The 27,772-nt window shown below is 42.1% G+C and overlaps 2 protein-coding genes across 6 annotated transcripts; one reads left to right on the top strand and one right to left on the bottom strand.

Moving 5' to 3' along the window:
* Positions 1 to 44: 44 nt before the first annotated feature.
* On the bottom strand, positions 45 to 27,473 carry LOC105277101 (tricalbin-3). 5 transcript variants are annotated; one of them, XM_011335260.3, is made up of 21 exons: positions 16,828 to 17,698; positions 16,608 to 16,761; positions 14,083 to 14,282; positions 9,527 to 9,777; positions 6,134 to 6,219; positions 5,793 to 5,991; positions 5,115 to 5,482; positions 4,460 to 4,685; positions 4,018 to 4,166; positions 3,815 to 3,850; positions 3,457 to 3,551; positions 3,188 to 3,361; positions 2,790 to 2,990; positions 2,436 to 2,705; positions 2,142 to 2,354; positions 1,840 to 2,038; positions 1,505 to 1,734; positions 1,221 to 1,440; positions 1,022 to 1,142; positions 742 to 953; positions 45 to 619 (listed from the first exon to the last, which is right to left on the bottom strand). In XM_011335260.3, exons 2-21 carry the CDS (start codon positions 16,666 to 16,668, stop codon positions 465 to 467), a joined length of 3,666 nt encoding a protein of 1,221 aa, XP_011333562.2. In that variant the 5' UTR covers positions 16,669 to 16,761; positions 16,828 to 17,698; the 3' UTR covers positions 45 to 464. The 5 variants fall into 5 exon arrangements, with proteins under 5 accessions (XP_011333562.2, XP_011333567.2, XP_011333564.2 ...); XM_011335265.3 differs by lacking the exons at positions 16,608 to 16,761; positions 16,828 to 17,698 and adding an exon at positions 27,339 to 27,473; XM_011335262.3 differs by having other exon boundaries at positions 2,181 to 2,354; positions 16,608 to 17,698.
* Positions 26,608 to 27,640, top strand: LOC105277102. Its single transcript, XM_020030913.2, has 2 exons — positions 26,608 to 27,323; positions 27,445 to 27,640. The coding sequence occupies exons 1-2, from the start codon at positions 27,015 to 27,017 to the stop codon at positions 27,595 to 27,597; spliced, it is 462 nt and encodes a 153-aa protein (XP_019886472.1). The 5' UTR covers positions 26,608 to 27,014; the 3' UTR covers positions 27,598 to 27,640.
* The last annotated feature ends 132 nt before the right edge of the window (positions 27,641 to 27,772 follow it).

The following is a 27,772-nucleotide window of genomic DNA, read 5'->3' as shown; positions in this document are numbered from 1 at the left end:
TATTTCAATATGTTTCTCATTGGTTCCAAGGTCCTTGTATTAAATTTTCTGTATGTGCTGTTATTAGAAAAATCTTAATATATATAAATTAAGACTTAACATATATATATATATCTCTAATTTATCTTGTACAACGGTGGAATTATATACTGAAATGTGAGATGTCTCGTTGATACAGTTATAAAAAATGCTGAAATATATCATATGGAATGCTGTTAAAACCTCGCGATGCATATGGTGGGATATGGTCATCTGGAATGATATTGGGAAAATCTTCCATACAGTTTGTAAAAAGATTCATATAACGACGTATAAATAATCCTCTCTATCATTCTCTCCTTGTATGAAAATTGAAATTTGTTGTATTTAGATATTGCTCCAAGGAACGAGTCAGAAGGGGTTCCGCGATTTTATGAACGTGTGTAGACAGATGTACAACAGCAATATCTGGTTTTCCTTAAGTCTCATATTTTCCCTATCCGATGAACCGACCAAGAGCGGAAGAGCTTTTTCGTCGATTTATTCTTAAGCTCCCTTCCGTGAGCAATTTGTACTTCCAGCGAGGCGCCGTTATTCAGCGCCAACCATGTATGAATTTCGTCGCTAGCTGCAGAAACGCCTAAACATTCAAGAAATAGAAATCTCATATAATATGCATGAAGTAATAAGAGAGAGAGAGAGAAATATATTAATTTTATATTATACTAATAATGTAAAAAATAATTAAGATGCGCCACATACCAAGCAATTCCTGTAGCGTTATGCGTCGACTGGCCAGCAATTCCTTGCTGGCACTCCTGATCTCGAATATCAGTAACGCTTGCCGAGGTACACCATCCCCTTCTATATGAAAATCTATGCTGAACTGAGGATTAGGCATAGCCGGCAACAGCCGCGACTTGGCGATAGTTTTACCACCGTTGGTTGACAATATCTTATCCGGACTCGTGCACCTGAAAGGGTTTTCCATTTAATCATCAAGCTTGCAGACTGTTGTGGTCACGTAACGTTACGCTCTTACGTCTGCAGTTTCACTCGGCAATAGAGTTGAGCGATGTGTGCCACGTGAAGACCCTGCGCCTGAAGAACTTTCCCTTCCACACCGGAATATTTCTCTCTAGTGCCGTTGACAATTTTCAGATCTGAAAAGCAAATGGTCGTTTCGCATTTAAACTGGCTACATATTATACAGATATTAATCTTCAGCGCTATCCGCTAACCATTCGGCCTCAATCTCAAGCGTGGACTGGGCTGCTTTATTCTGCCCAGCATGTCCGGTTGTGAAACTGCATGAGCCAGGCCGGATTCCGACAGGAGTTCCGTGGCGTCTGCCTCACCGCCACCTCTAGGTTCCAAACTCAGCGTGATGCCTTTACTGTCGTTCTTATCCTCTATAGTCACTTCCGAACGGAATCTACGAAGTTTTAAACCCCTCTTCACCTACAATCACGACGTGCCTTGAACTAACATCCCGACCACGCCCGTCGTAACTCGACGTGTTTACCTTCTGTTTCATCACGCGGAAGCTGTTGTACTGCGGTAACTTTTTGCCGAAGCTCTGCTCGGGACTGGGAGTCAAGCTATGATGGGAAGACCGTCTCTCCGCGATCACTTTGGTTGTATCGGCCTCGTCGACGGTATTACTCGCGGCGGACTCCGCGATAACTTTCGGGATCCAGAAGCTCGACGTTCCGTTCATTTCGTTGGACTCTTTGCTGGTAACGCTAGCCTTATCTACATGATTAAATGATACCAATATTATGTAAAAAATTGTAGTAGAAAAAATATTTTATGTTATACGTTTATCAGAAGTATTTAAGCGAGATGAAGATCAAGTACCAGACTGATTGGATGTAGTCGGTTTTAAGAGGGTGACAGTACGCGGCGGAGGAGGAGGCGGTACAACCGGATCCAAGTGCAGGCGTATCTTCGACTTCTCCATGGAGGGCCTACGCACGATACTCGACAAGGAATCGGGTTCGGTGTTCAGGCGAGAAGAATTGTCGCTGATATTGCTGGTTGCGTATGTGCTCTGCGTCTAGGATCATGAATGAAGGTGCGGTGAGAACAAACCAGTGGCATTACGAAAATGCAAGAGTAACATGAAATATTAGTGTAGGATATATATTATATTGAATTACAGTATATTGCTGCTGTGGTTCCGATACGTTAAAGATTACCTCGCATTCTTCCGACAAGACCTTGATCTTCAGCTCCACAGATCCCGTCTTGGTTCCCCTGAGCGAGAACCAATGAGACTGATCGCTGTTTGACAGCTTCCTGATATCGTCGAGAGTCAGTGATACTTTTCCGAGATAATCTTTCATGCCAAAAGTATCATGATCCCATAATACCTATTAAAAATTGAAAAAAATTATCTCTGTCCACTTTGATCGGAAGGGAGATCTTAATGTAAAGAAAATATAAGAAATTACGATATCTAGAGCTTCTCCGGCCTTCGGCAAGCCCATGATGGAACTCTCGTCCCAGCAGGGATTCAGCGTTTTCTTCTTTATGCTGCTCTTGTATTTCGTTTCGTTGTTCAGCTTCAGCTCGCAGAAAGGATCGCTGAAGCCATTCAGATCCTTCGCGACGAGGTCTCTCGCGCGTAACAGCGTCACCTCCATCAAACCACTTCCGGTGGACAGTAAGCTGGATATGTCGGAGGAAGCAAGATCGGCGTCCTTGTGCGTCAACAGCAGCTTCTAAAAATATTTCAGATATCGAATAAAATGAACTAAAAATTAGAAATGTTTTTCTTTAAGCAGATAAATAATTTGATAACTGACTGCCTGCTGCATCCATGGTAAACTGTTTCGCTTGATTTTTGGTTCGTCGTCCAGCGTAGTCGGAACCAGACTGCTCCTGCGGCTGGTAACCACTTGCTGTATACTTTTGACGGGATAAAACAGGACCGAGATTGTCATGGTGGAGGTGACGTTGTTGGAGCCGCTGAGCGTGAGCTCCTTTCGGACGAGCCAAGTCGTGTCCTTCGTTTTCAGGGAGATTTTACATTATTATCAGTAGCATTAAAGATATTTATGACACGTTCTATAAAAATTGCAAGATTAAGTACAAGAACAAGATAAATCTATAAACTTTATCTCAAGCTTTTTCTTGCGAATAGATTTACTTCATTCTTGCATTAAAGCGTGCAATTCATCAGGAAAGAGGACTGTTTAATTACATGAGATAAAGATAGCATTGCCAATCCAAGCATATCCGTGTCCACCGATTTAGTTATATTCCATGAATAAATGACGAAGCTCAGCGATACTTGAGTATAATCTTGTACCAGAAATTGCGCTCTGGAGTCCCAAACTGGTGAAGTGCTCGAACGAATATAGTGTGTTGTTTTGACCTAAATACAGCGCAGTAAGGTATTAATATCAAATTTGCGTAGACATAATGTATGACTTTATTAACGTCGTAAAATATAGGAGAAATAGCTTTTACCTTCTTTCGATTGTTAAACAGCATGCAATAAGGATTGCACTGGACAGTATCGCCATTCAGGTTGTCGGCGGAGTGAATGTAAACCACCAATACCCCTGAAAATTACATCGTAAATTACATACAAATTCTTATCCGTTATTATCATCAAAATCTATGCAAACGTTCTACAGATTTTTGCGAAGAAGCCAATAATCAAACATAAGGCTTGGCGTGCTTTGTCAAAAGTGTTACATCCTGATCTTCTTGCATCTTGATAGAAACTTCATCAAACGTTACACTCAGTCAATGTGTTAAATTAAAAAACGCTATGACATGCTCAAAATTGCATTCATCACTCTCATATCTCAATCAGATTTACCTGCTCTATGCGCTCTGTGGCAAGAATCTCGCGACACTGAAAATATTTCATACGATAATACTGATCGCGGAAGAAAACTGTCAGATATTTCAGACATATTTATTGTTTATTGCGATCTAATACCGATTATAGAAATGTTCTTCTTCTCTGTTTTGTTTCTTTACTTTACATTCTACTTATATATTTTATGTTTTTGTACACACCTGCAAGATGCAGGCTGTCGACTGTTAGTTCTGGCTGCGGTAAATCGGGATCCAAGTGCGGAAGTGTGGTGTATTCTAGTCGCGCATTGATGTTCGGGATGTTAGCGCTATTGCGGGACGGTTTCTTCTGTTGTAAAACGGTTTCGACCCTGTTAAATCAAACGAACAACAATTAATCAAGTACATATAATAAGAAAATTTAAGAACTAATAAAATCTGCCATAACGGTCAAGTTGAAGGAAAGTTTTTAGTACATAATAAGAAATTTAATATTTATGTTAATATATAAAATTAAATAACTTAATCAGTGAGTGATATATAATACTATATTTTTACGATATAACACAGTCTTTTACTTTCACAGCATAACGTAATCATTTATGTACTTCAATAATAGACAGAAGAAAGTACATAAAGTAGTCTTTAATTAAATATCACTTACACTTGCGAATTCTCCCAATCATAAACTCCTAACGCCAACTCGAACTGCGCCAAAGTGATGGTACTAACGAGCCGTTTCGCTTTTAACTTGATGGTGATCCTCTCGTTGTCCAATGGTCCGACCAAGAAAGACACGTCTTCGGTCCACGTGGAGCTCAGATTCGAGGTGATTCGTCTCTGATCGCCTACCGTTACTACGAGCCATCTCACTTCATCGGCGACATTTGCTGACAGCGGAGAAAAGCTTGTTAGAGACTTTCTAACGAGTTCGCGCGATGGCTCATAATGATAGCTCACACGTCGATCATAACATAACAATTGCGTGTTGGACGATAATGTCCATAGTAAGTAAAACGCGCTGATTTACCTACACTGATCACGCTAAAAGCAAATTTACCGCCGATTAACCGTTTCTTACTAGAAACTTTAGCTGTAACACTCACGAGATTGATCAATTCGAAAAGTCTACGTCAAAATTTTACATTACAAGAGAAAAATGAAATCAATTTCATGAATCGCTGTAAGAAGCAATAGGTTTCCTTGTTAATACCTATAATAAACCACTAACGATACAATTTGCATATTGATTGACTAGATCTTCAATCAATCTGCAACGAGATGAATCAGAAATGATGTTCGTGCAAACTAGTACTTACCGGGACAACCATTCTGGCACAATACGACGGTGAGCACTCCCTGCGGCATGGAATTGGTCATGGAATCCAGTCCAGGACCCGGTCGCTCACGCGCCCTCAGGTCCATCTCCAGATGGCCAGGATCGACCAGCCAACTGGCCAGAGCGTCCGTGACCACCGCGTGAATCCAGGTCTTGATCAAGGGCATCTCCATCATCTGCACGGCCCGCAGAATCCTCACGCTGAACCAGACGTCCGGCTTCTCCACGAAACTCACGCTGAGCCCGATTGCGTGCGGAAACGGCGCGGATGCATTCAATGTCAGGTTGACGAGGATCGTACCCGACAGCGACAGCTTCTCCACCGCCAAGTCGATGTCCATACCCACGCTGTCGAAGCATTTTTAAAGAATGAAACGTATCCATAAAACGAGAAAATTCGTTAAAAATTGTAAATATAATTTTAAAAAATCTTGTGATAGAAAAATATATAGCAAAAGATCTAAAAAATAAAAAACATTTTATACACGAAATTACTGAAATTTAATTTTGACTGATATTTTTATTATGTCAAGATGAATAATGTAGCAATGCAGAAAGATAAAATAATGCACGGAAATTGATACACTATTTATGAATCTGTTTAGGGTGCACCGAAATGATATTGATTTATTCATTAATATGACGAATAGTTTCTCACCCTTTACCAAACAGCCGCGTGGTAATAAGCATGCGGAATTGCTCACAGTCCAACCGCACGTCTGCCTCGATGGATAGTTTGGTTTGACCTGTGTGGTGTCCATTGGGAAGATCGTCGTCGCTGCAGCAATCGAGAGTTCTCACGCGAGTGATGCACGGTGTCTGCTCGCCGAGAGTGAGTTCGCGTAATTCTAATGGACCTGAAAAACGAGGATCTTTTATGGAAATTAATGCGAGATGAAATCGCTAAATGACGAAGTAACTTGGAATCCTTCGAGGGGTTGATGATTAATTTCTTTAAGAGAATTCCCTCTACCCACGCGTTTCCCAGGATGCCCTTACCTAATATACCGGGTTTGGCTTCATTAAGGAGAGGCTCCAGTCGTTCCTTCGCCAAGGAAAATATGCTGACAGCGCTAAATCTCCACCTGTAAAATCGTAATATTTAATATAGTCGACACTATTTATACATAAAATTTACAACATATAATTCAGCGCAGAAAATTTAGTAAAATAATCTATAATTGTATAATTAAATTTTGTGAAACAATTATATAATTCTAGTTAAACAAGTTTCTGCAATCAAAACATAAATTCAATAATTAACTTTTAATTTTGTTAGTCACAAAGGCGGAAAGAAGAAAAATAATTTGCGCCAAATTTCATTGAGAAATGATAGTTTCCATCTAGTTTAATAAAGTTATAACACAGAGAAAGCTTTTTCAATTCGTGCTAAATTCTTAAATACTTTCTTTCATACAATCACCGCAAAGGGATATCTCGAGGAGTGACGTGATGAGACACGATTCATTAAACATTCAGTTTAATTAGGCGAATGGCCAGATTTAATACGATAAAGCACTTTTTTAACCATGAAAGACGTGTACTGACGTTTCGATGTCACAACGAGCGAGTTATTTCCAGCCTTCATCGCTAACGACACCCTATTTCTGATAATGAGTCGATTCGCACAACGCTCGCTAGCCCACGCGATTTCGTGAATAGACGAAATAATAGATTAAAGAACGAGACTATAGACGAGTTTAGCTGACGAGGAGTGACGTGCCCACGCACTTGTCATTTCCAGAAATTGATAATATCTTGCCACCCTCAATTGACATTTCCACGACGTGGAATCTTTTATCATGGATCCACTCATTACTCCTTTTTAGGTACAGTAAATACAGCAAGTAAATGTTCACGAATCTATTGTCAAATTTAATATCACAAAATTTGAAAGTCATCATTATAATAGATTATTTATACTAGATATTAGGCAAATGTATTTATATTTGTTTTATTGAAAATAAGCGTCTGTACCTTCTTAACTTTAATCCTATATTATCATCTTTTCGTGCACGAAATGTAAATTGAATTTGCTATTATCAATCATTTGAGATTCGTCACGCACGTGTACGGAAATAGAATCTACTCCCTCGATTATTATACGAGTTCTGTCTGGGTTCTACAGAGTTCTATGAAAGATCCTCGGTTCTATAGAAATTCTTTCGAAGTCATCGTACGTCCCCCGCGTTCGCACATGATCAAATAAACGCTGGTACACGCGATCACGCCGTTCGTTTCCTTTATGCGCAATATATACAGCGTGTCGTACTGAATTCACCGCTTTTTCCCGCATGTAGATATTCTCACCGGCCGTCGAGAACCCGCGGCCACGGCTGTTCAGGAATGCTCAAACAGGTCTATCAACTATCCAAATAAGTAGCACTCTTTCCACGCCTATTCCCGCTTGCCGCACCGGTCGTTTTCGGTCGCTGACAAACGAGGAGATCTCAAAAGCATCGCGTGTTAAAAGCTTGGACATGTGCACTGTTAATGATATCGTTTATTATCCACGAAATTAAATCTCTGATATTCGGAATTAATGTAGAACTTTTAAAACAGAACAGAATTTTCTGCTATTTTTGGTCCCAGCTTACTGATACTATTTAATGTGTCTGGATATTGCGAAAATAATTAACTATAATATGGTTTAATTTCTTTTAATTTTTGTTATATAATTATTGATGTTTTTTCGCTAATACTTGCTAATGAGCGCAGTATTAATAAATTCCAGCGAGCTCGCGCGCAAGTTTTACAATTCGTGCCACCTATTTACGCTTTACTGAATCCCGTCAATTTTAACAATGTTGAACAATTCGTTTCGTTCGACATATGTCGATAACAACGACGAGTAAAGAATTTTATCCGCAGCACGGCATAGCAGAAACGTGAAAGGCTACATCTATACACCACGTGCGGTAGGAATGTGGTATGTTTACAAATGCGTATGTAGTATTCGTTTTCTCGGACGAGGAGTTCATTCACCCATTCAATGCGAGGACAATCTCGCGATATATACCTGCCGACATTATAATAGTGCTATTACCATGGATTTTGCAAGCAAAAAGCAGCTTGCGAGCGTACCGACACGTGAAGTATCGCTGAATGTTACCATTATACATTTATACACATTTCAAAGAGAGAACACGTTTGTTTCTGTAATCCAGCAATTAAACGATGTGATGTAGGTATATTAATTTTACTTCGAACAACCAACATTAAAAATAATTTTCATTACAGTTTAAAGTTTCATTAAATTTTCATTGAAGTTTCATCAAAAGAAAAATACCTTCTTTCACGGAAATAAACAGAGCAAGAACTTATATATAATAAAGAAAGAAAAATAAAAAGAGCAAGTAAAGTAGATAATGCAAGCAAATAACTTAAGTTTCTTCGAAACAGTCGACTTCTCCTCATTTATTAATAATGTCAAAAATATTTTCATACAGGGTGAGGTACCTAAAACAGGCCACCTGAATATCTCTGCTGTTATTGGTGATAGAAAAAAATGTGTCATATCAAACTTGCATGGTTTCGAGGGACACATAATTTGTTCTAAATAGTTTTTTATTAGGTGGACGCGTAGAGGTCATATGAAGGTCAACTTCGTTTTTTTAAATGGTATGATATGTTTTTTTACGTATCATCTAGTAGAGAGTTTGAAGATGCGCACATTGATCTACGGGTCAAAATCATTCAAGGTCTGAAGGCTAAAATTTCTAAGTGCTAGAACTTTTTCATTTCTGAGTTTACGGTATTTTCACTAGCAGAGAACTCTAGGCAATATAAAAAATATAGATATCAACAACTCAGAACTTCTCGGAAAACAAAAAATTTCTAAGGGCTAGAACTTTTTCATTTCTGAATTTACGGTATTTTCAATAGCAGGGAACTCTAGGCAATATAAAAAATAATGATATCATCAACTCAGAACTTCTCGGAAAAGAAAAAATTTCTAAGGGCTAGAACTTTTTCATTTCTGAGTTTACGGTATTTTTAATAGCAGGGAACTCTAGGCAATATATAGTAAATTATTTTCCCTTGCAGTTGGCCTTCAGTGATCTTGAATAATTTTGACCCGTAGATCAATGTGCGCATCTTCAAACGCTCTACTAGATGGTACGTAAAACAACATATCATACCATTTAAAAAAACGAAGTTGACCCTCATATGACCTCTACGCGTCCACCTAATAAAAAACTATTTAAAACAAATTATGTGTCCCTCGAAACCATACAAGTTTGGTCTGACACATTTTTTTCTATCACCAATAACAGCCGAGATATTCAGGTGGCCTGTTTTAGGTGCCTCGCCCTGTATATCTCATCCCCGTGATTGACGTCTGCGATCACGAATAGCTCGCTGCAAACTTATTGAGGAACGTACACTTACCACTTATTGAGGAGCAAGCTGAGCCACTCGGCGGTCTCGTCTTTGTACAGTGCTCGTCTCCTACGTAATCTGGCCAATTCGTGCTGCAGCTCTGTCTGAAGAAGTCGGGACACTCTCGCTTTAACCACGGTCGCTGCCAATACCAGGATCAGAACCAGCCATGCCAGCGACAATCCTGCCGCTCCTATTATCCAGGTGATCGCAAGTGCGACTCCGAGGTACAGGGCGGTGCGGATTGCCTCTGCGTCTCTCTGCAAGGGGATATTTCATCTGATGCATTCATGCGCATGCAATTTACATGTATCAAATAAATATGAAGCCGGGCGTTCGTTACCTTCCAGCAAGAACGCGCCTATGGTTTAATCCTCCGACAATCGAGCCTCATAAATGCGCTCAAAGTGCATTAGCATCATTGCTAATGACGCCCGGATAGACGTTAATTATCTGTCGCCTATTGCGGGGTAATTAATCCTCGATGTGGATCGCGTGGGACGCGGAAGGTTCGATTAATCTGACATATTTAATCAAAGTCCGTTATGCAGAATCATCCTCTTACGTTCTCTTTTTACTTCTTACTTTTGCTGATATGTAATTATAATTGAAGATTTCGTTGATTACCGCGCGATCTGTTTCGCACCTTACTTTCCCCTTTCAAATTGTGTTAGGTCTACTTCTGGTTTATTTCTGCAGACGCACTAAACGTTCGAGAGAGCTCGTCCCTTTCTTGTTACGGTTTTCAGAAAGAAAGAAAAATATATTTACATTTTCTTTACATTGTACTCATTTGAAAGCACAGAACCGACAGAGTCGGAATATTTGAAAAGGCCAGTCTCTACAGAAAGAGCTGCCTTATTTTACGAATGGAAATAAATTCGAACGAACCTGCAGGATTAATATCCTCCGCCGTAATTTATTCCGCGTGTATTTGCATACGTTCACGCGAAATGTTTTCCTTATTTGCGCTTCATTACGGTCGCGTACGCCGTATGAAATATTGGAATGTGATTTTCTTGTTTCCCGATCTCCCACTATCCGCCGCACTAGAACGAAGTTGAATGCCAAACGTACTGGCTGCATTATGCGCAATCTTGCCGCGTGCAATGCAACGTAATGGGACATTAGCGATACAGAGAACAAATAAAACAATCCCGGCCAATGGCAACCCGTACATTTATTTGCAGCGTATCATTAACGGCAATTGCCCCAAGACTCCGAGACCATACGTATCTATGTATGTACATACGTACGTACATACCGCAATTTCGGAGTATTCTCGGAAAATATTTTCGTATCAGGTCCGTGAAGTGAAAGCGTCGTCACGCGACAACGTGTCCAAGACATCGTCTTCGTCTTGCTAGGATGTAGGACAAGATTCCTGCGCGCACGCACGCGACGTCGCGTGCAACGCCGAAGAGGTTTCCTTGACGTCACCGAAAAACGTCATTAACCCCGTGGTCGAATAATAAATCGCAAATATAAAAAGCGAGAGGCCTTTTACACGGATCCTTCTCCTTGCGTAAGGAAGACAGACGAGGAACGTGAGATGAATAACCATATTTGAATATCTCCATCGAGATGTAAGAATACATCGAACATTCTCCCAGAAGAAGAGATTTTCGATAAAAATAATTTATTCCAAATTAATCTGATTAATTCGAATATTTCGTGCAACGACGAAGACGCATGTCGATACAACTTCTTGGCTCGTAACGCGCGAGTTGACTTTAGGAGCAAGATTTAAAAGGGCAGGATGTTCCTCGCACGCGGTTTACTCCGCATCTTCGTAAGGTAACGCGAGCTGCGTTCTTAAAGTTAAATAGAGCGATATTAACGCGATGAGGTCTCGATGCGCCTCTCAATCTCGTCTCGAGGACGAAACGAGTATGGCAGCGCGTTTTCTCGTTCACCACCGTGCACAAACAACACGCGTCCTTGCGCAATAGTAATTCAACCTGTTCCGTCAAGAACGTAACGTTTCATTAATTGGAAAGTTGTCCAATGCTAAGAGAGGCGTACCGCCTCGTAAAGTTCTCGCGGCAGTCCTCGAACGGGTCTCTCAATGGAGCCGCGCGTCTCGTCGAAAGCTATATTTTCTCATTTACGAAATTACTGCGAAGTAAATATCATTATCGACGAGATCGTTTACGCTTGCACCGTAATTTACAGCGAGACGCCGGCTTTAATTTTAAAGAATATTCTGCGACAGTATGCGCTCTGTATGCGCGACAGGCATCAAAATATGCAGCGTACTCATATATCGATCTCTTTTTAAATAGACTGCCTTATCTGAAAGAAGCGCGCTTTCTAGAAATTATTTTTGCATCAATTAGATCATAAATGAGATAAATCTGCTGCGTTGTGATAAGATTACGATCATGATCACATCAAAATTGTCTGAATCTTTATATATGAAAAAAGATCATTTTTCAACGCACCCGGCTCCTTATACAGCACGTGTTCGAAATTTATCTCGAAGGACACCGCTTCTTAAGGTGAGCGCTAATTATTCCCGGCAGCGTAGCTAGAAAAGAGTGCGAGATAAAGATCGCTCGAGAAATCCCACGAGCTCCGTGCCGGAAAACACTTCAGTGACTTCCCACGCAGATAATAATTTCAGTTCTGCATCCATAAATTTTCGAGCTCGAATAATAAGTAAACGCTGGTATGTGAATTGTTTTCTATTGTTTTAATTATTCATAATTTCCAATCGATTTTTTCCTAGAATACAATGTCATCCAGCATTAAGATCCATCGAGCTGGAAAATTGTGCAACACTTCATTCCGAGGAAGTCCGATTCCGAAATTATTTGATTAATCTGAGATTTATTAGCACACAAAAAGAACCATGCGAATTTATCAGCATGAACTAGTTAAAAAGTTCCAGCAAAATTGAAGTCAGCTCATATTCTGCCGCTATTCATAATAGGAAATGTAAACAGTGTTTATGTAGTCTCGCTACGGAAATTACTTCCACCTGAAAAATTCAACTTGTTCAACACGAAACATTAACGCGCAACGAAATGGAACAGCGGAGCTTGTGAATTGCCGTTAATTCGGCAAGCGGAGATACATTCCAAGGCACTCCAATTACGATTGTTATAAATTCCAATTAATTGTATACTTCTCAATTAAATGTACATTTCTCTCATTAAAAATGCAAGATTTCTTTCGTGTCGTTCCATTCCGGCTGATTCTATCTTCGTGAGATCTCCGCGTATTGCAATACTTCTGCGCGCTTATCATCATCGCTACCGCGTGCAATTTCTATAACGGATATTCTAGTAAATTAAAGAAAAAGAAGAAGAAGAAGAAGAAGTCGAACAAGCTGAGAAACCGTGTCAACAAGTTATTCATTTCTCGGATTATAATGCAATCAGCCGAATACCATCACGTTTTAGCTAAACGATCTCACGTCGCTGTTACAGGCTTGAATAGGTCCGCTTGAAAGGCTCGAAAGCACACGAACGAACGTAAAAAATCGTCGGGTTCTACAATAGCCACAATGCGGCCAACGACGTCAGCGTTGAACATTCAGCGACGCGTACGTCGCGCGCATCACGAACGAACGCCGCCAGGACGTACCGGCTCTTCTGCTCTTCGCGCAGCATTGTGCCTGATCGCTTTTACGGAATTGACGATTCAACTCGCGTGGGCTTCTTTGAAAAATGCCCACCGCGCACGGGGACATCGGCCATTGAAATTACATACGTAGCTGCACGGGCGAGGGACATTCCACACGAGAAATAGTATCCGAGCTTACCTCATACGTGAAAGAGCGCGAGTCGCGCGCTCACGCGATCTGATGCGAGCAACTGTTGCCTCAACACTGCCCGCCAGGCATTACCGGGTTTCTTCAAGTTTCTTGTTTTAATAGCCAAGCTTTGTGCAAGCCGTATTTTCGTCGATCTTTTTAATTTTTTAATTTTTTGCATTGCAGTAGTAGCGTGTATAGTGCTCGACCGATTACATAATACAGCGATATGTTAGATTGTTGCATAATTTCTCATAATTTCATACCTCGTGCACTTACTGGTTACATACTGCCTTTGCGTACTACCTAGCAGCGCAGATCAAGAACAAATCTAATAATAATTTATCTAACAATAATCTAATAATAATGTGCGCGTCGAAGACAAGCGCAGAGAATGCCATAAAAATTATGCAACAGCCTAGTCTGCGGCCTTCAAGAACGAAAGGGTTGATAACTATTAATAGTCTTTCCGGTACGAGCGCCCCTGCAGTCTCCCAATTTATAAATCACATGAAGCAGAGTCTTTAGCGGGACAAAAGAGCGAACCGGATATTCCGAATAGGCACCGTTCTCAAGCGTCGTTTACGCGCTAACGAGCTGACAAAAAATTCTCAAACGTATGCACACGCGAGAAGGCATGAGGAACGTTCATCGCGACCTATTTCTCTCGCTCGGCGAGCAGCTGGGCAGGGAAAAAGAAAATGACACGCGTGCCGAGCCTGTCGCGCGCGCTATCGAGAATGATTTTTATTTGATCAGGAATTTTAAGGAGTCCCCTCGTTCCCATGATAAGCAGCTAATATACCTGTGCCTTTTGCGTGACGGCGAGGGCGAATTCTTCGTCGGGCGCGGGATCGTCGGGTGTCATGTTGGTGCCCCCCGCCGCACCACCGCCGACGCCGCTGCCGCCGTAGCCAACGGTACTGTTAAGGGGTCTGACCGGACCCCCCGTCGAAGACGGCCAATTACCAGCAGGATTCCCGCCTCCGGTGGATTCGCGCTTTCCTGAGGAAGAGAAGACACGCGGAACGTTAGAAGTGTGCACAACGTTGCGTCTACTGGCGAGAGGATTTAGGACCGCGTGCGGGATCGGCATAAACGTAAAGTGGGTATTAAACGGCCGCGTTTAGCGCCAGATACGCGGGGAGAATGTGGACCGTAATCTCCAGTGATGTCTGCATTTCCGCTAATGATTTCTAATTACGCAGAGGATACTGCTTAATTAAATGGTAAATATCGAGCGTGAATGAAGAAGTGCACGGTGGCCCTTATCGATTGTGCACTGACTTTGTTTTTTATAGGAGTCTCGAGATTGATTCGAGTTTATCCAACTCATCTGGCTTTCCATTCTGCAGATTTTACCGCCGATTGCAGAGCAAAGCACGTGCCATTATTTTTATCATACTTTTTTCATCAGGTTTTTGTTGTTAGATTCCATCGTACTCGTCGAGGGGCTTAATCGAGCTTTATATAATTCACGTTGAGATCCGCAGGTCACGGTGAATTTACAACCCTCCGGATCGCGATGCATATCAATCAGCTCGCCGGTAAAGGAGCGAGGACAAGTGTCACGCGTAAGATATATTCAAGCGGAGAAATGTACGCACACTCCGGTACACTTATGCGGTATACCCTGCGGAAATCCTCCAGCCATTTGTTAAAGCGACTGTCTCGTTCAACGACCGTTTTTTCTGGGAACCTTCGAATCGTGTTCCCATCGAGTTCCTATTCTACGGTTGTAGATCATTATAGATCATAATTGACATACATCGATTTAGATACTTGTTAATTATGAGATTTAGATGCAGCAGACCTATTTATTTAAATATAGTTTATAAGCTGTTTATTCTTGTAGTAAGAAAATATCCTTGAGACACTAAATTAGAAAAACTTTGCTGGATCGTCTTTATTTACAGCCATTAAAGAAAACTCTATTATTAAGTCTTTGACCCCGCTAAAGAAAGCATTCTCGGCGATATTTAAAGCCCGTATCAGATTTAAGCTGCAGAAAATTGATTTGTTGTACAATGCGGATGTCGTGCGTAATCTTCACGGCAATACATAGCTATTAACACATGGTGACTGATACTAGGTGACTCGATCAGTGAATCAAGCTCGAGGGTACGCGCGATAATTCAGGATGTAACCTTGACATTATGGAGACGCATATAGGGTGGAATTGCAGCCTTTCACGTGGTCGACGTCGCTCGTCGTACACACTACTTCTGCCGAGAGTGATTACTTCCGTGGATTGAATTTGGCGAATCACGCTTCTCGTTTTTCGAGCACGGTGCAGCACACGCGCCGTTGAACACGGTATCGTTAGCGTGTTAGCGGCGGAGAACATATGATAAGAGCGGACGCGGAATGAGAACACTACCGGTCAACGAATGAAAATCGATAAACTGAACGTATGTTTGAGCGTGTAACTTAGGGTAAAAGTATGTAGAATAAAATTCGCTTGCCAAGACTTACGCAAAACTTTTGGCTAAAGCTTCCATGTGTTTTTTAGTATTTTAAACAGGCCGGCATACGTTCTCCAATATGGGCCGCGGCGCGAGCTATAACCGAGATCAGACGTTCGTCAGCTGCACACGGTCTCGAAGGGCTCCACGAAAAGCAATTTCGATGCTCCCGATGATCGCCGTACCGTGGAAAACTGGTCACGGAGCATCCATATCGCGTGAGCGAAGGCTGCTACATGCCGGGGCATTCCCGAAGGTATCGATCAAATAAATTATTAGATCATGCGCCTTAATATGCCATCGCTGCGTTCCGCATAGTTTCACGTGCGCGGACTGAGACAAACGCAACAATTTGCACGGCAACGTTACGAGCAACGCGGTATCGGTTTCGTCCAACCGCACGGAACTAATAATAAGTGACATTTACGATACGTGAATGACGTGAATCGCTCGTGAGCAACGTCGAAAGTTAGATTATGAAGATCACAGCGATTTATCCTGTATCGAGTACAGCAATCGGTTATATATTCTTTTCACTTTCTGTAATGCAATTTAATCAATCACGTGTGAAATCGTTGCATTCGCGCATGGGGCGTTTGCACGACTTCGAACTGGCCTCAGAATCTATTATTAAAAAATAAACGCGCTGAAAGTAGGTCGCCCTACATACGTAAAATGTAATTTCTTCCTGCCTACCGGGTAATTCTGACGTAAAATACTTTCTTTGTACCACAATACACATTGTGTATCTGCGTGTGAAATTTTTGCCATTCATTTTTTTCCTTCAGTGGGTGGACTGGCTAAAGTTAATCAGCACCACGTGGCTCCGGTGAGCGCGCGCGCGCTGATCCGCGACGCGACGTACCTTTTTTCAAGGAAGCTACACGCTTTGTATGGCGACCCATGAAGCTGGGAAGTAGCTGCATTCTTTTTTCCCAACTCTCTCCTCTTGAGACCGATCGTGGCGATCTCGATAAAGCTATCGATCGCACCCGTCAGGCCCCCGGAAGTTTGCGCCGCTAAATAGACGTTGCTGTTAAATAACGTTCTTTTTCTCGACGATGTTCAAAGTCCCCTTTACTCACCGATCCCGAAACATGCCTCGAACTGTTATGAATATGTGCACTTAACAAGTTTCCCGTGTCTCATACCGGAAAACACATCTTCTTTCATCAATCTACATGCGAAAGCCGGAGATAAAAATCGTTGCATTCGCGATTAATCACAGGAATAAATCCGTAAGTTTTTTTCTTTCTTAAATGCGATTCAAGAAATATGACATGAACACACACAAATATCCTCGCAAAACATTGAATATTAAACAACATTAATTTTTTTCCTGAAATAGCCACAACAGCCTTGGAATTTAGAGAACATGTTTATTCGTCACACGAGATTTTCGCAAGTATGTGTCGGAACATAAGTTTATTCTGCACTGTGCACATGTCACAGAATTCGCAGGCTCGAAGTCTGGAAGCACTTAACGCGATATTGTCAGATCCGCTGGCAGAAGAATTTGCTCGTTGTTCGTGTCGGGCTACGTAACTCTCGTTTCCACTGCAATGTGCGGAACGGAAATATCGAACACGCTCCATCCACGAGAGAGACTACCTTCATAATTCATCCGTTGATTCGACGGCGAATTAATATCCGGCTTATGTCCAGGGCAGCCCGAAGCGATCTTGTAGTCGAGAACAGTAATCGCAAATAAATTATCCCCTGGATAATACACCGCGCATAGATAATTATAGACGGATTAAGCGAGAGCGGTGCTCGTTTTGAAAAACATCGTTAATTGACGTCCTCGCTGCTAAAGCAAACAATTTTATCGTTCCTCGGCATCCATCCGGAAGAGAACTCATCAGCAGAGAACTCGTCGGCGGAATCCGCGAACGCGCCGATCCCGCGAATGATTTGCGGCGATCGCGAGTGCTCGGCGCGCGCGAAAGCACTGAGGAAACTTCGGTCCTTCCTTCCGCAAATTGCCGCCGAACCCCGCGTCGGTTGCCCTCTCGAAGGGATGCGAATGCCTCGCGCCTGCGCCACCCTCCTGATCGCCGCCAGAAAGCGCCCTGGGATCCTATCCCCGCGCAATTAATCCGTTGTACATTATTGCGGAAACCGCAGGATGTTTTGAACTCGTCGTGTACTTGGTGAGACAATCGCTTTATCATGATTATATCTTCCTTGATATAATCGATCGATTCGAATCGATCAAATCGATTGAGATCATAATACTCAAGCGACTTTGTTTTATGTTATTCGGTGTTTCATTAATTTGTGCGATGTATGTAAACATATTATTCGCACAACTGTGACAAATTAATTGTAAACATAAGGTAATTATTATATAACGTTAAAATACTTCGGGACTGTGTGCGAATATTTCAGATTTATGCAATCGTGTCGTGTCCTCTTGCGTCACGATGATGTCAGAACCGTAACGATGATAATAAAAAGCGATAGAAACGCTAAGGGAGCTTATAAAATAAGATAAAGATAAGTATACGCAGTAATAAAAGTTAAAGGGAATGATCGGCCGATTGATTCGAACGCTCCATCGATTGACGGAGCACGTTCCTCAATTAATTGAGAAGCGATGCAAGGTACATCGCGCCCGATTGCAGCGATGCGCCTGTTGCGCTTAATAGCAACGGCAAGTAATTTGAGTAATGGGCCAACGATTACGGCAGCATTAAAGATTGCGCAGTTAACATCCGCGTACGACCGTTACCGTACCGTTACCGTACCCCTAACGTAGGAAATCGCCGCTGCGCGGTTGTAAGCGAGCGTGTATTACGCTACCCTTAATCCACCGGTCGTTAATAGAATTTTTTTCTTCCTCGAACCTCGCGAGGAGACGAAGGATTGATTGCTTTTACGAGCGCCAGATTATCCTTGTAATGACGCCCAGGTAAATCGTTTCTTGATCCATCTATTGGTGAATGTAATATTTCTCGAAGACACGTGGAGAGGGAAGCAAAAAAATTGCTCAATTATCTTCGCGGTCTCGCGCAGGATCGCAGGATCGCTTTTAATAATATCTAGGCTCGCTTCAATCAGCTTCAATTCGCCCGAGAGCTCGAAGAACGAGAACGCGTGAGCGGCGACCGGCTAGAAAGTGCAGTGACTCGAGAATGCAGCCAGCATTGACCCGGCTCGTGCACGCGAAATCACGTGCGTGAAAACGCGCAGGTTCGCGGCAGCGAATGCCGGCTCTCCCCGTCGCTCGTAGTAAAATTATTGTTCTGTTAAATCGATACGACTCGTCGACGATCATTTATGCTCGCCCGCGCGCATCCGTCGCGCGGACGATTCCGCCGCTGCGTGCAGCGTGATGCACGCAGAGACGCCGATGCACCGTTGCCTAACGGCACCGTGAGTGCCGCGAGTGTGGCACGAAAATTTCAATCTTCGTGCCGCACTTCGTCAGCACGACCCGATTGATCGTTCCCCACGGCACGATGAAGAAATCAGAATTTATGCGAGAGACAGAGAAAAATCTGCGACTGAGAAGGAAATTGTAAATTTACTGTATCAAAATGTTTATTTTGCAGCGAAGAAACGCAGAAATGCTTCTTCCTCACTGAGGAATTAAAAATGATCTCTTCGCGTGGAGAGTACTGCGCTTGGTCGGATCTCTTCGCCTTTACTCGAGCGAGGCAGAAGATAATGGACGTGTGGAACGGAACGGCGGGCAGTAGCATCACCCGGGTCGTTGTCGTCGTCGTCGTCGTCGTCATCGCGTCTCGCTTCCTTTCTCCCCCCTCGATTTTATTTGTTCCTCGAGACAACATCTGTCTTACGTGCCCTGCCTCCTCAGCGTGCACCGCCACGTTACATTGCCACAAGCCGTACATAACGCCGTCCGACGAGTCGGACTTTATGGTGCAAGGTGCATCGCCGAAGGAAGAAAGAGGCAGAGTGAGAGAGAGAGAGAGAGATTCAGAGAATCACCCGAAGAAAAACGAACTAGACGGAGACGACCGGGAAATACCGGGTGTCCGAGGAAGCTGCATCTTGCTACTGGATAATTCAGAAGTACAGAGAGATTCCACAGAATTCACAGGAATCTCCAAGCGGCACGTGATTCTGCAAACATGGTATCGGGATCTGGTTATTGCGGAAGCTGAGAGTTAAAATAATCTTATTCATGTTAAATGCGCGTGGATCTAAAAATATATAAGATCCTCTGGTATCGATCTTGAAATCGTAACTTTGAGTTCGCCAATCGAAACTTGATATATCTGCGTCGTTGAAGTCCAGAGATTTTATGGATCTCCGCAGGTAGCAACGCACGAAGATAGAGAATTCTTTAGCGTCATTAATTTCAATGACGTAAATATTCCATAAGTAGAAGAACGCTACTAAAAAATTTCAAATTTTAATGAAACCTGAAGGTGGAAGGTCCCAGGATTCTCACGGACGAAAGATCGCCGAGTCCGTGAATTACAAGTACAAGTATAGATACAAATCTGAGGAACGAAGGAAATTCGTACGAGTCGAAACTATGTCACCTCATGACATTTTACATTTCTTGCAGCATTGAGAGAGGTACCTGGTAATAAACCAACGAAGGAGGCATCGTGAAAGGCATCGTAATCAATTCCTGATTTGTCGTTAATGGCTCTCCGCTTGATTACCGCGTGTATAGATCCTAAATCAACTACCTGCGGACGGCAAGATCCATCCGAAGCCGGTACATTCCGAAGGTTTCAGAAAAGCTGTCGGAAACCTGTTCCTGAATCGTTTTGCCGAAAGAAACATAGAGGGTTCCGGCAGTTTCCCGCCTCGGTTTACGTATTTACATAGACATATGCGTCTGGGCCGGTATTCTCGTACTAAGCTCGAAACAGAGCTGTCCGACTCCAGAAACATGCCCGCGTAATATACGCGCGGCGCGTGGCTTTAGTAATTATTAAAACTTCTCTTATTCTTCTTTTTATTAATATTTCTAATTAAATTCCTTCTGATTGCACTCCGCGCACAATGCGGTCATCAAGTTATTATGCCATGCGTAATAAAATAAAATAGGGAATCATTTTTACATTTCTTTACGCAATCCATTACGAAGAAATATCGCAGGATCAAATTTTACCTGATCTGTATAGATCTTCGGTATATATCGGAGGACTTATGGGAGTTATCATTATCATCGAAGGGTCAAAGCACCTTCATGTCACTTTAAAGATCTTCATTGTATGAAGAGGTTCAAGATCAATGTTAGACAGACCTAGGAGGTATCAGAGCGAGAAGCGAAGCGTGATTCAGGCGGCGTGACGCCGTGACCGCGACCTGCTAAAAGAAGAAAAAGATCGCGAAGAAGACGAGATCTAATCTTTTCTGACTTTACGATGAACCGACTCGTGCGTTGCAACGCTCCAAAAACTTGAAATGTAACAATCGGCAGAAATTCGTGTTTTATAATACATTTTCCGTGTGTTATTGATGCTAATAAAATGAAGAAATTTGTATGTATCATTTATGTAGAGAATTATTCCATTTTAATCAACAATTTGTAGAGAAAGAAAGAGAGAATATATGGCAATGTGCATACTAATATTTTTCGTTGTTGTAACTTCTCAATAAATTATAAATCTAGATCCTAATTCGCCTGTAATTTTCCTCATTTTTACGATCCACTAAAGGCACATGATCTTACAATTTTATTATGATATTTTATACTTATTATTATTAGACATGAAAGACAGAATCCATCACTCGAACCAATAAATCGTCATGGAGAACAGACGGAGGACCAATCGACATCAACGGGGTGAAGTAATCAAGGTACAAGCGCGGTACCACGGAAAGGTTCCCGTGGCAAGTTCGCTCGCGTAATAATTCCTTCGCGATCGTATCCCGACGTACGGCGAACGGAAGCAGGTCTCTTTGCTTTCTTTCTCCCTCAGTCTCTCACAGCACCCGGTGCATAGCGGCATACCTGGTCGCAGTGGCGTAGCTTCGCGGCGGCGGTGTTACTCCCGGGGTCGCGTCACACATCACCCGGGTCGTCTGCCGCCGCCGCCGGCGGGCGCACTTCTCTCGCTCGTGGAGGGCACGCGACGCTCTTATATGCTTGCACTCGCGCCCGAGATGATAGAGAGAAGAGAGCGCTCTCCCTGTAAGAGATAGCGGCCGTCCTCGGCCGCGAGCGCGGCAACACTGACCTGCCACCACCGCGAGAGAGAGGAGAGAGGATCGCGACCGGATAACAGAACCTCTCTCCTCTGAGTTCCTCCGGCTATGCTGCCCCCCCCTACTCTTCTCGCGCCTCTTTTCCTCTTCGTCGTTTTCTCCTCCACCTCCTCCGTCGAAGAGTAAGAGGGACGAGTGGAAGCCGACCTCTCCGGCTCACGTGTCCCAGAAGGGACGGAAGTCTTCGAGGAGAAAATTAGAAGAGGAGCTCTATCTTGTGTTCTTTGTTTATCTTTAGCTCATCGTCCTTCTAAACATAAGTATAAGAGTACGTTGTTCCTAATTTTCTTAATTAGATCACGAACTCCCGGAGTTCGCTTTTCTCGTCCCGTGAAGACAGAGCACAAAGCAGGCTCCTTCAGTTAAGAAAACAAGACTAGGAAGTTCTTTTTTCTCGTTTTTAGGGCTCGTGACTTAGTTATCTCTAAAGGAAAATGATTACCCGTTAACTTCCATCAGTGATTAAGAGAGCCATTAAAGTGAACCCTCAAATCTCTTCACTTTTACTCTTTTTACATCGGGTGAAGAGAATTGAAAGGTCGATCTCCTTGTCTCGCGTGTCACAGAAAGATCGGAAATCCAGAAATTAGAAAGGAAATTCCCTCGCGATTTCGCTGGAGAAGATAGGATGAGGTAGAGAACAATCTACTACTCTTATTATAAGTTTCTTTTTTTCCTTATCAACCAAGAGGAGTGAGAAAGTAGTTCCTTTCGATCACCGGACGGAGAAGTCGAGTAGCATCGACAGAAGGAGGACACGCGATTCCTTTTTTGCTTTTTACACTGTAGCTACAGTTTAAGCTACAGTTAGCGTTCTTCCTTGCTTGGAGTCCATAAAGAGTAGTGAGAGCGAACTTCTCTCCCAGCTCGCGCCTGCCCAGTTACGGGAAGACGAGGTACCGACAGAAAGCAGGCACTCTTCACTTTTAATCATGCCCTTTGAGTTTCTTCTTCATTTTCGGCCCATAAACAGAAGCCGAAGAGAGAACTTCTTCGGGTCCCAGATCGCCAATTACGGAAAACGAAGCATCGATGGAAGGAGCACGCTTTTTTCGAATTGCAACCGAACTCTTCAAGATTCTTCTTCATTTTTGACGAAAGGAAAACAAAAAGAGAACGTACTTACGTTCCTCAGCTTTCTTCACTATTTTCAAGAAAATAATCACTATGCGCGATTGGCTACGCTAATACATACTCGCTGATCAACTTTTGTTCTCTCGTTTTTCTAATGGTTGCTCTATCTAGTCTCCTAAATGCGTGACGAGAAATATGTACCTGGATATAACGAGGAAACGTGATCGACGAGACAACATATGACCGACGAGGAAGTACCTGACAAGACACCTCGCTCGTTATTGGCGAAGCCTGTGAAGAGACGAATGACTGCGTGTAGATCATTGACTCCTAGTAAAGCCCTAATCTCCTTTTCCTCCTTTTCCGCAATGGCGTGTTACGATACACGCATGGAGGCAGATCTAAACGGAAACCGATGAGGCTTAGCTTCAGCTTCAAACAACTTGGCTCATCAGATACTATTATGCAGTTACAGTGAATGTCAGTACATAATTTTTATAATAGAAATGCCATAAAATATTAAAAGAATATTATGTTATATTACAAGTTATTTCCGTAATTTAGCTTTATTAATTAATCAAATGGTAATTATGTACTTTAACGGACCCAGCCCCGATGACCTTGACCTTGACATATGTTGTCACGGTCACCCTCCTGAGTGACCTTGAAGAAGTTTTAGCCGTCGCTCGTTGTTTGTTAAAAAGTTATAAACAAAGAAAGTTTAATGATTTCGCACGAATTTTTAGCTGTCCACGTGAAGCAAGAACATGATACTGACATATATTACAAAGGTTACCTTCCCGAATAACCCGCACTAGGTTTTAGTCGTCGATCGTTGTTTATGAAAAAGTTATTAACAAAAGAAATTTCGAAAATATAGTAGTTATTTTGAAAGAATAGTGAATATTGAAAGATATAAACGACGAATATGTATATGAACGAAGAAAGGAAAGTCATTTAAAGCAGTGAATTGTTAATATATAGAATAGTTTCTTTTAATATAAGTACAAAGTATTCTTCACTTTAACCAAAAGCACAAACAGTTAAATACAAAGTATTCTCTGCTTTAACTTAACCTAACCTAACCTAACTTAAGCTAAAATTCCATCAAATATACTCTTTCGTAAACGTATATGGTATCGTAAAATTATGCTTTATTCATTAAACATTTTTGTTAATAACTTTTTAACAAACAACGAGCGAAGGGTGAAACCTAGTGCGGGTTATTCAGGAAGGTGACCTTTGTAATATATGTCAAACTCAAGTCCTTGCTTCGCGTGGACAGCTGAAAATTCGTGCAAAATTATTAAACTTCTTTTGTTAATAACTTTTTAATAAACAACGAGCGACGGCTAAAACCTCTTCAAGGTCACTCAGGAGGGTGACCTTGACAACATATGTCAAGGTCAAGGCCATCGGGGCTGGGTCCGTTAAAGTACATAATTACCAATCAAATTTCTTAGAAAATACTTGCAAAATACGAGAATAAGATAATATACAAGGTCTAGAAGGTGTACAATTTTATACGATGTATCTATTTTACAAGATATATGTGGCCATTACACGAGATATGAATAATTTTGTCCAGAAATATTCCTCATTTCTCTAAAATTAGACTGAACACCCCAGAACATGCAAGTATCGCATTTTAATAACACGACATTGTTAATTATTAACGACGCAGCGGTAAAATAATCTTCGTGAATTCTTTACCGGGCAATCCACGTAATTGCAGCCTGAACTCGTTAAACTCAAAAGCGTGAGTCGTTTGCGATCAAATGCGTCGACGCATCGCAAAAGTTTAACGCTCGCTACGTCTCGTTGGCAGCGTTGTAAATTAGTACATCATCTACAATGTCTGCGGTAACATCTGCAACACTCGTCATTGTATCACGTGTTAACGTTACGAGTGCCGTTACGAGATTTAACCACGAGTTTTCGCGCGATTAGTCCGCGCGTTAGTGTCCGTGCAACCGCATAGGCGATCGATCAATAATGTGTGCCGCGAGTTCGAAGCTCCGAAGGCAGAGTGAGCGCTGCGGCACCCTACGTAAACGCTCTGACCATTTAGCGTATCGTTATCTATCGCGTAATAGGAATAAAAGCGACACAGTAGGGAACGAACCGCTTATTTCACATGTAAATGATATTCCTCCACGGAATACGTTTCATTAGCGTATTAAGGGGAAGCTGGAGTTGCTAGTGAACTATTTTTTCACTATAGCGATGGTAATTGCAGTTTTGAAAATTCTCTTTATTGCTTGTGCAGAATAAAAAATCCTTTTCCACAAATGAAGTATAGAAAGAAAGTCCGCTCTACAGGACTGTATATTCAAAATGGAAAAAAGTTAGAAAAGACAAATGCAAGTTTTTAACTTTTTTCCATTTTGAATATAAAGTCCTGTAAAGCGGGCTTTCTTTCTATCTATACTTCATTTGTGGAGAAGGATTTTTTATTCTGCACAAGCAATAAAAAGAATTTTCGAAACTGCAATTACCATCGCTATAGTGAAAAAATAGTTCACTAGCAACTCCAGGATCACCTTAAGGGGAAGCTGGAGTTGCTAGTGAACTATTTTTTCACTATAGCGATGGTAATTGCAGTTTCAAAAATTCTTTATTGCTTGTGCAGAATAAAAAATCCTTTTCCACAAATGAAGTATAGATAGAAAGAAAGCCCGCTCTGCAGGACTGTATATTCAAAATGGAAAAAAGTTAGAAAAGACAAATGCAAGTTTTTAACTTTTTTCCATTTTGAATATAAAATCCTGTAGAGCGGGCTTTCTTTCTATCTATACTTCATTTGTGGAAAAGGATTTTTTATTCTGCACAAGCAATAAAGAGAATTTTCGAAACTGCAATTACCATCGCTATAGTGAAAAAATAGTTCACTAGCAACTCCAGCTTCCCCTTAAGGTGATCCTGGAGTTGCTAGGGAACTATTTTTTCACTATAGCGATGGTAATTGCAGTTTCGAAAATTCTCTTTATTGCTTGTGCAGAATAAAAAATCCTTCTCCACAAATGAAGTATAGATAGAAAGAAAGCCCGCTCTGCAGGACTGTATATTCAAAATGGAAAAAAGTTAGAAAAGACAAATGCAAGTTTTTAACTTTTTTCCATTTTGAATATAAAGTCCTGCAGAGCGGGCTTTCTTTCTATCTGTACTTCATTTGTGGAAAAGGATTTTTTATTCTGCACAAGCAATAAAGAGAATTTTCGAAACTGCAATTACCATCGCTATAGTGAAAAAATAGTTCACTAGCAACTCCAGGATCACCTTAAGGGGAAGCTGGAGTTGCTAGTGAACTATTTTTTCACTATAGCGATGGTAATTGCAATTTCGAAAATTCTTTTTATTGCTTGTGCAGAATAAAAAATGGAAAAAAGTTAGAAAAGACAAATGCAAGTTTTTAACTTTTTTCCATTTTGAATATAAAGTCCTGTAGAGCAGACTTTCTTTCTATCTATACTTCATTTGTGGAAAAGGATTTTTTATTCTGCACAAGCAATAAAGAGAATTTTCGAAACTGCAATTGCCATCGCTATAGTGAAAAAATAGTTCACTAGCAACACCAGGATCACCTTAAGCGCGCGTTAATAAATTGTCCGACGACAACTGACCGTCCGCTTTTACTTTTTCCGGTGCGTCAACGACCGACGGAAAATGTAACGCAGCTGCTCACATTTTTCAATTAACTGATCCGCGCTCGCACAAAATTGACGTAACTTACCCCTGCAAGTCAACGTGACTCACACACTTATATACATTGTTGCATGTTAGTTATTGCGTATCAAGTACGCACTCGAGCCGCGACACTTGCACTTAATGTCTTTCTAGTGACGCTCTTAATTATGAGAGCGTCACCGTAAACGATACTGCCGTTCGTTAATTTATACAGTCGTCCGTATCTCACACTTTTACGCCAATTTGTATATTCACACTCTTCATGTACCAAAAATAATTTACTAATTTGTAACTTGTATGATGGCGAGCATACATGTTGCGCACCATCATATCCAGTATTCGAAAACTCGAACCGCAGCATTTTCTCGAGAAAATTTATTTAGCATTCTGCATTCCTTCCAGATCACACACCGTTATCGATCAACCCATCGCTCGTTGTTGCTTATCGGCGTCTCATACGAGCTTCGCCCAATCGTCTCGTCTCCCCAACGCAATAATGGACGTTACGCAGTCGCATCCCCGGCGAGCATCGCGTCCAGGTTTTCTCCCCCGGTTCTCTGTTTTCTTTGCACATCGCGGGACAACGCTGCGAGATCGGAGTCAAATCCTCCTCAAGTCAAGTGTAAGTCACGCTTACCTGGATTGCAGCGGAGGGGGCTCACATCGTGCGTCCCGCGTGTAACGGCCGGAGGAGCGCTCTGTATCGGAGATGCCGCTTTATCGTGACGGTCCTCTTCTGACAGCTTCTGTGGGACATAGCGCTACCGTGCACAACCAGGAACGACGCATTGTTACGTCCGTCAGCTGCCGCTCCGCTTCGAGCCGGCGGCACGCACACCGAGGGGGAACAGAAGGGTCGCGGGGCCAGCTCTGGCGTGAAGAAGGGTACGAAGTAAACGACGAGGGAGACAATACGAGGCAAGACTGAAGATGGAAAAAGAGGGGAAGAGAAAGAGAGAGAGAGAGAGAGTGAGAGGGAGAGGGGGACGGCAGTGTTACCAGAAATGACGCTCTGCACCACGCGGTAGTACGTAGTGGGGATGGAGTGGGGATGATGTCGCGACGATCGCG

This window comes from Ooceraea biroi, chromosome 3 (genome assembly GCF_003672135.1).
Source record: "Ooceraea biroi isolate clonal line C1 chromosome 3, Obir_v5.4, whole genome shotgun sequence".
In the NCBI taxonomy this organism is placed as follows: Eukaryota; Metazoa; Arthropoda; class Insecta; order Hymenoptera; family Formicidae; genus Ooceraea; species Ooceraea biroi.
This window is presented reverse-complemented; position numbering and strand designations above follow the sequence as displayed.

What these genes read in the sequence shown, in the direction of transcription:
- LOC105277101 (XM_011335260.3), bottom strand. Translation starts at nt 16,668, where the DNA reads ATGCAGCTACTTCCCAGCTTCATGGGTCGCCATACAAAGCGTGTAGCT. An exon ending in GATTGGGAGAATTCGCAAGT is followed by an intron (nt 4,167 to 4,459) that starts GTAAGTGATATT and finishes TTGATTTAACAG; the next exon opens with GGTCGAAACCGTTTTACAAC. An exon ending in AACCACAGCAGCAATATACT is followed by an intron (nt 2,039 to 2,141) that starts GTAATTCAATAT and finishes TCATGATCCTAG; the next exon opens with ACGCAGAGCACATACGCAAC.
- LOC105277102 (XM_020030913.2), top strand. Translation starts at nt 27,015, where the DNA reads ATGTTGCGCACCATCATATCCAGTATTCGAAAACTCGAACCGCAGCAT. An exon ending in AAATCCTCCTCAAGTCAAGT is followed by an intron (nt 27,324 to 27,444) that starts GTAAGTCACGCT and finishes CTCTTCTGACAG; the next exon opens with CTTCTGTGGGACATAGCGCT.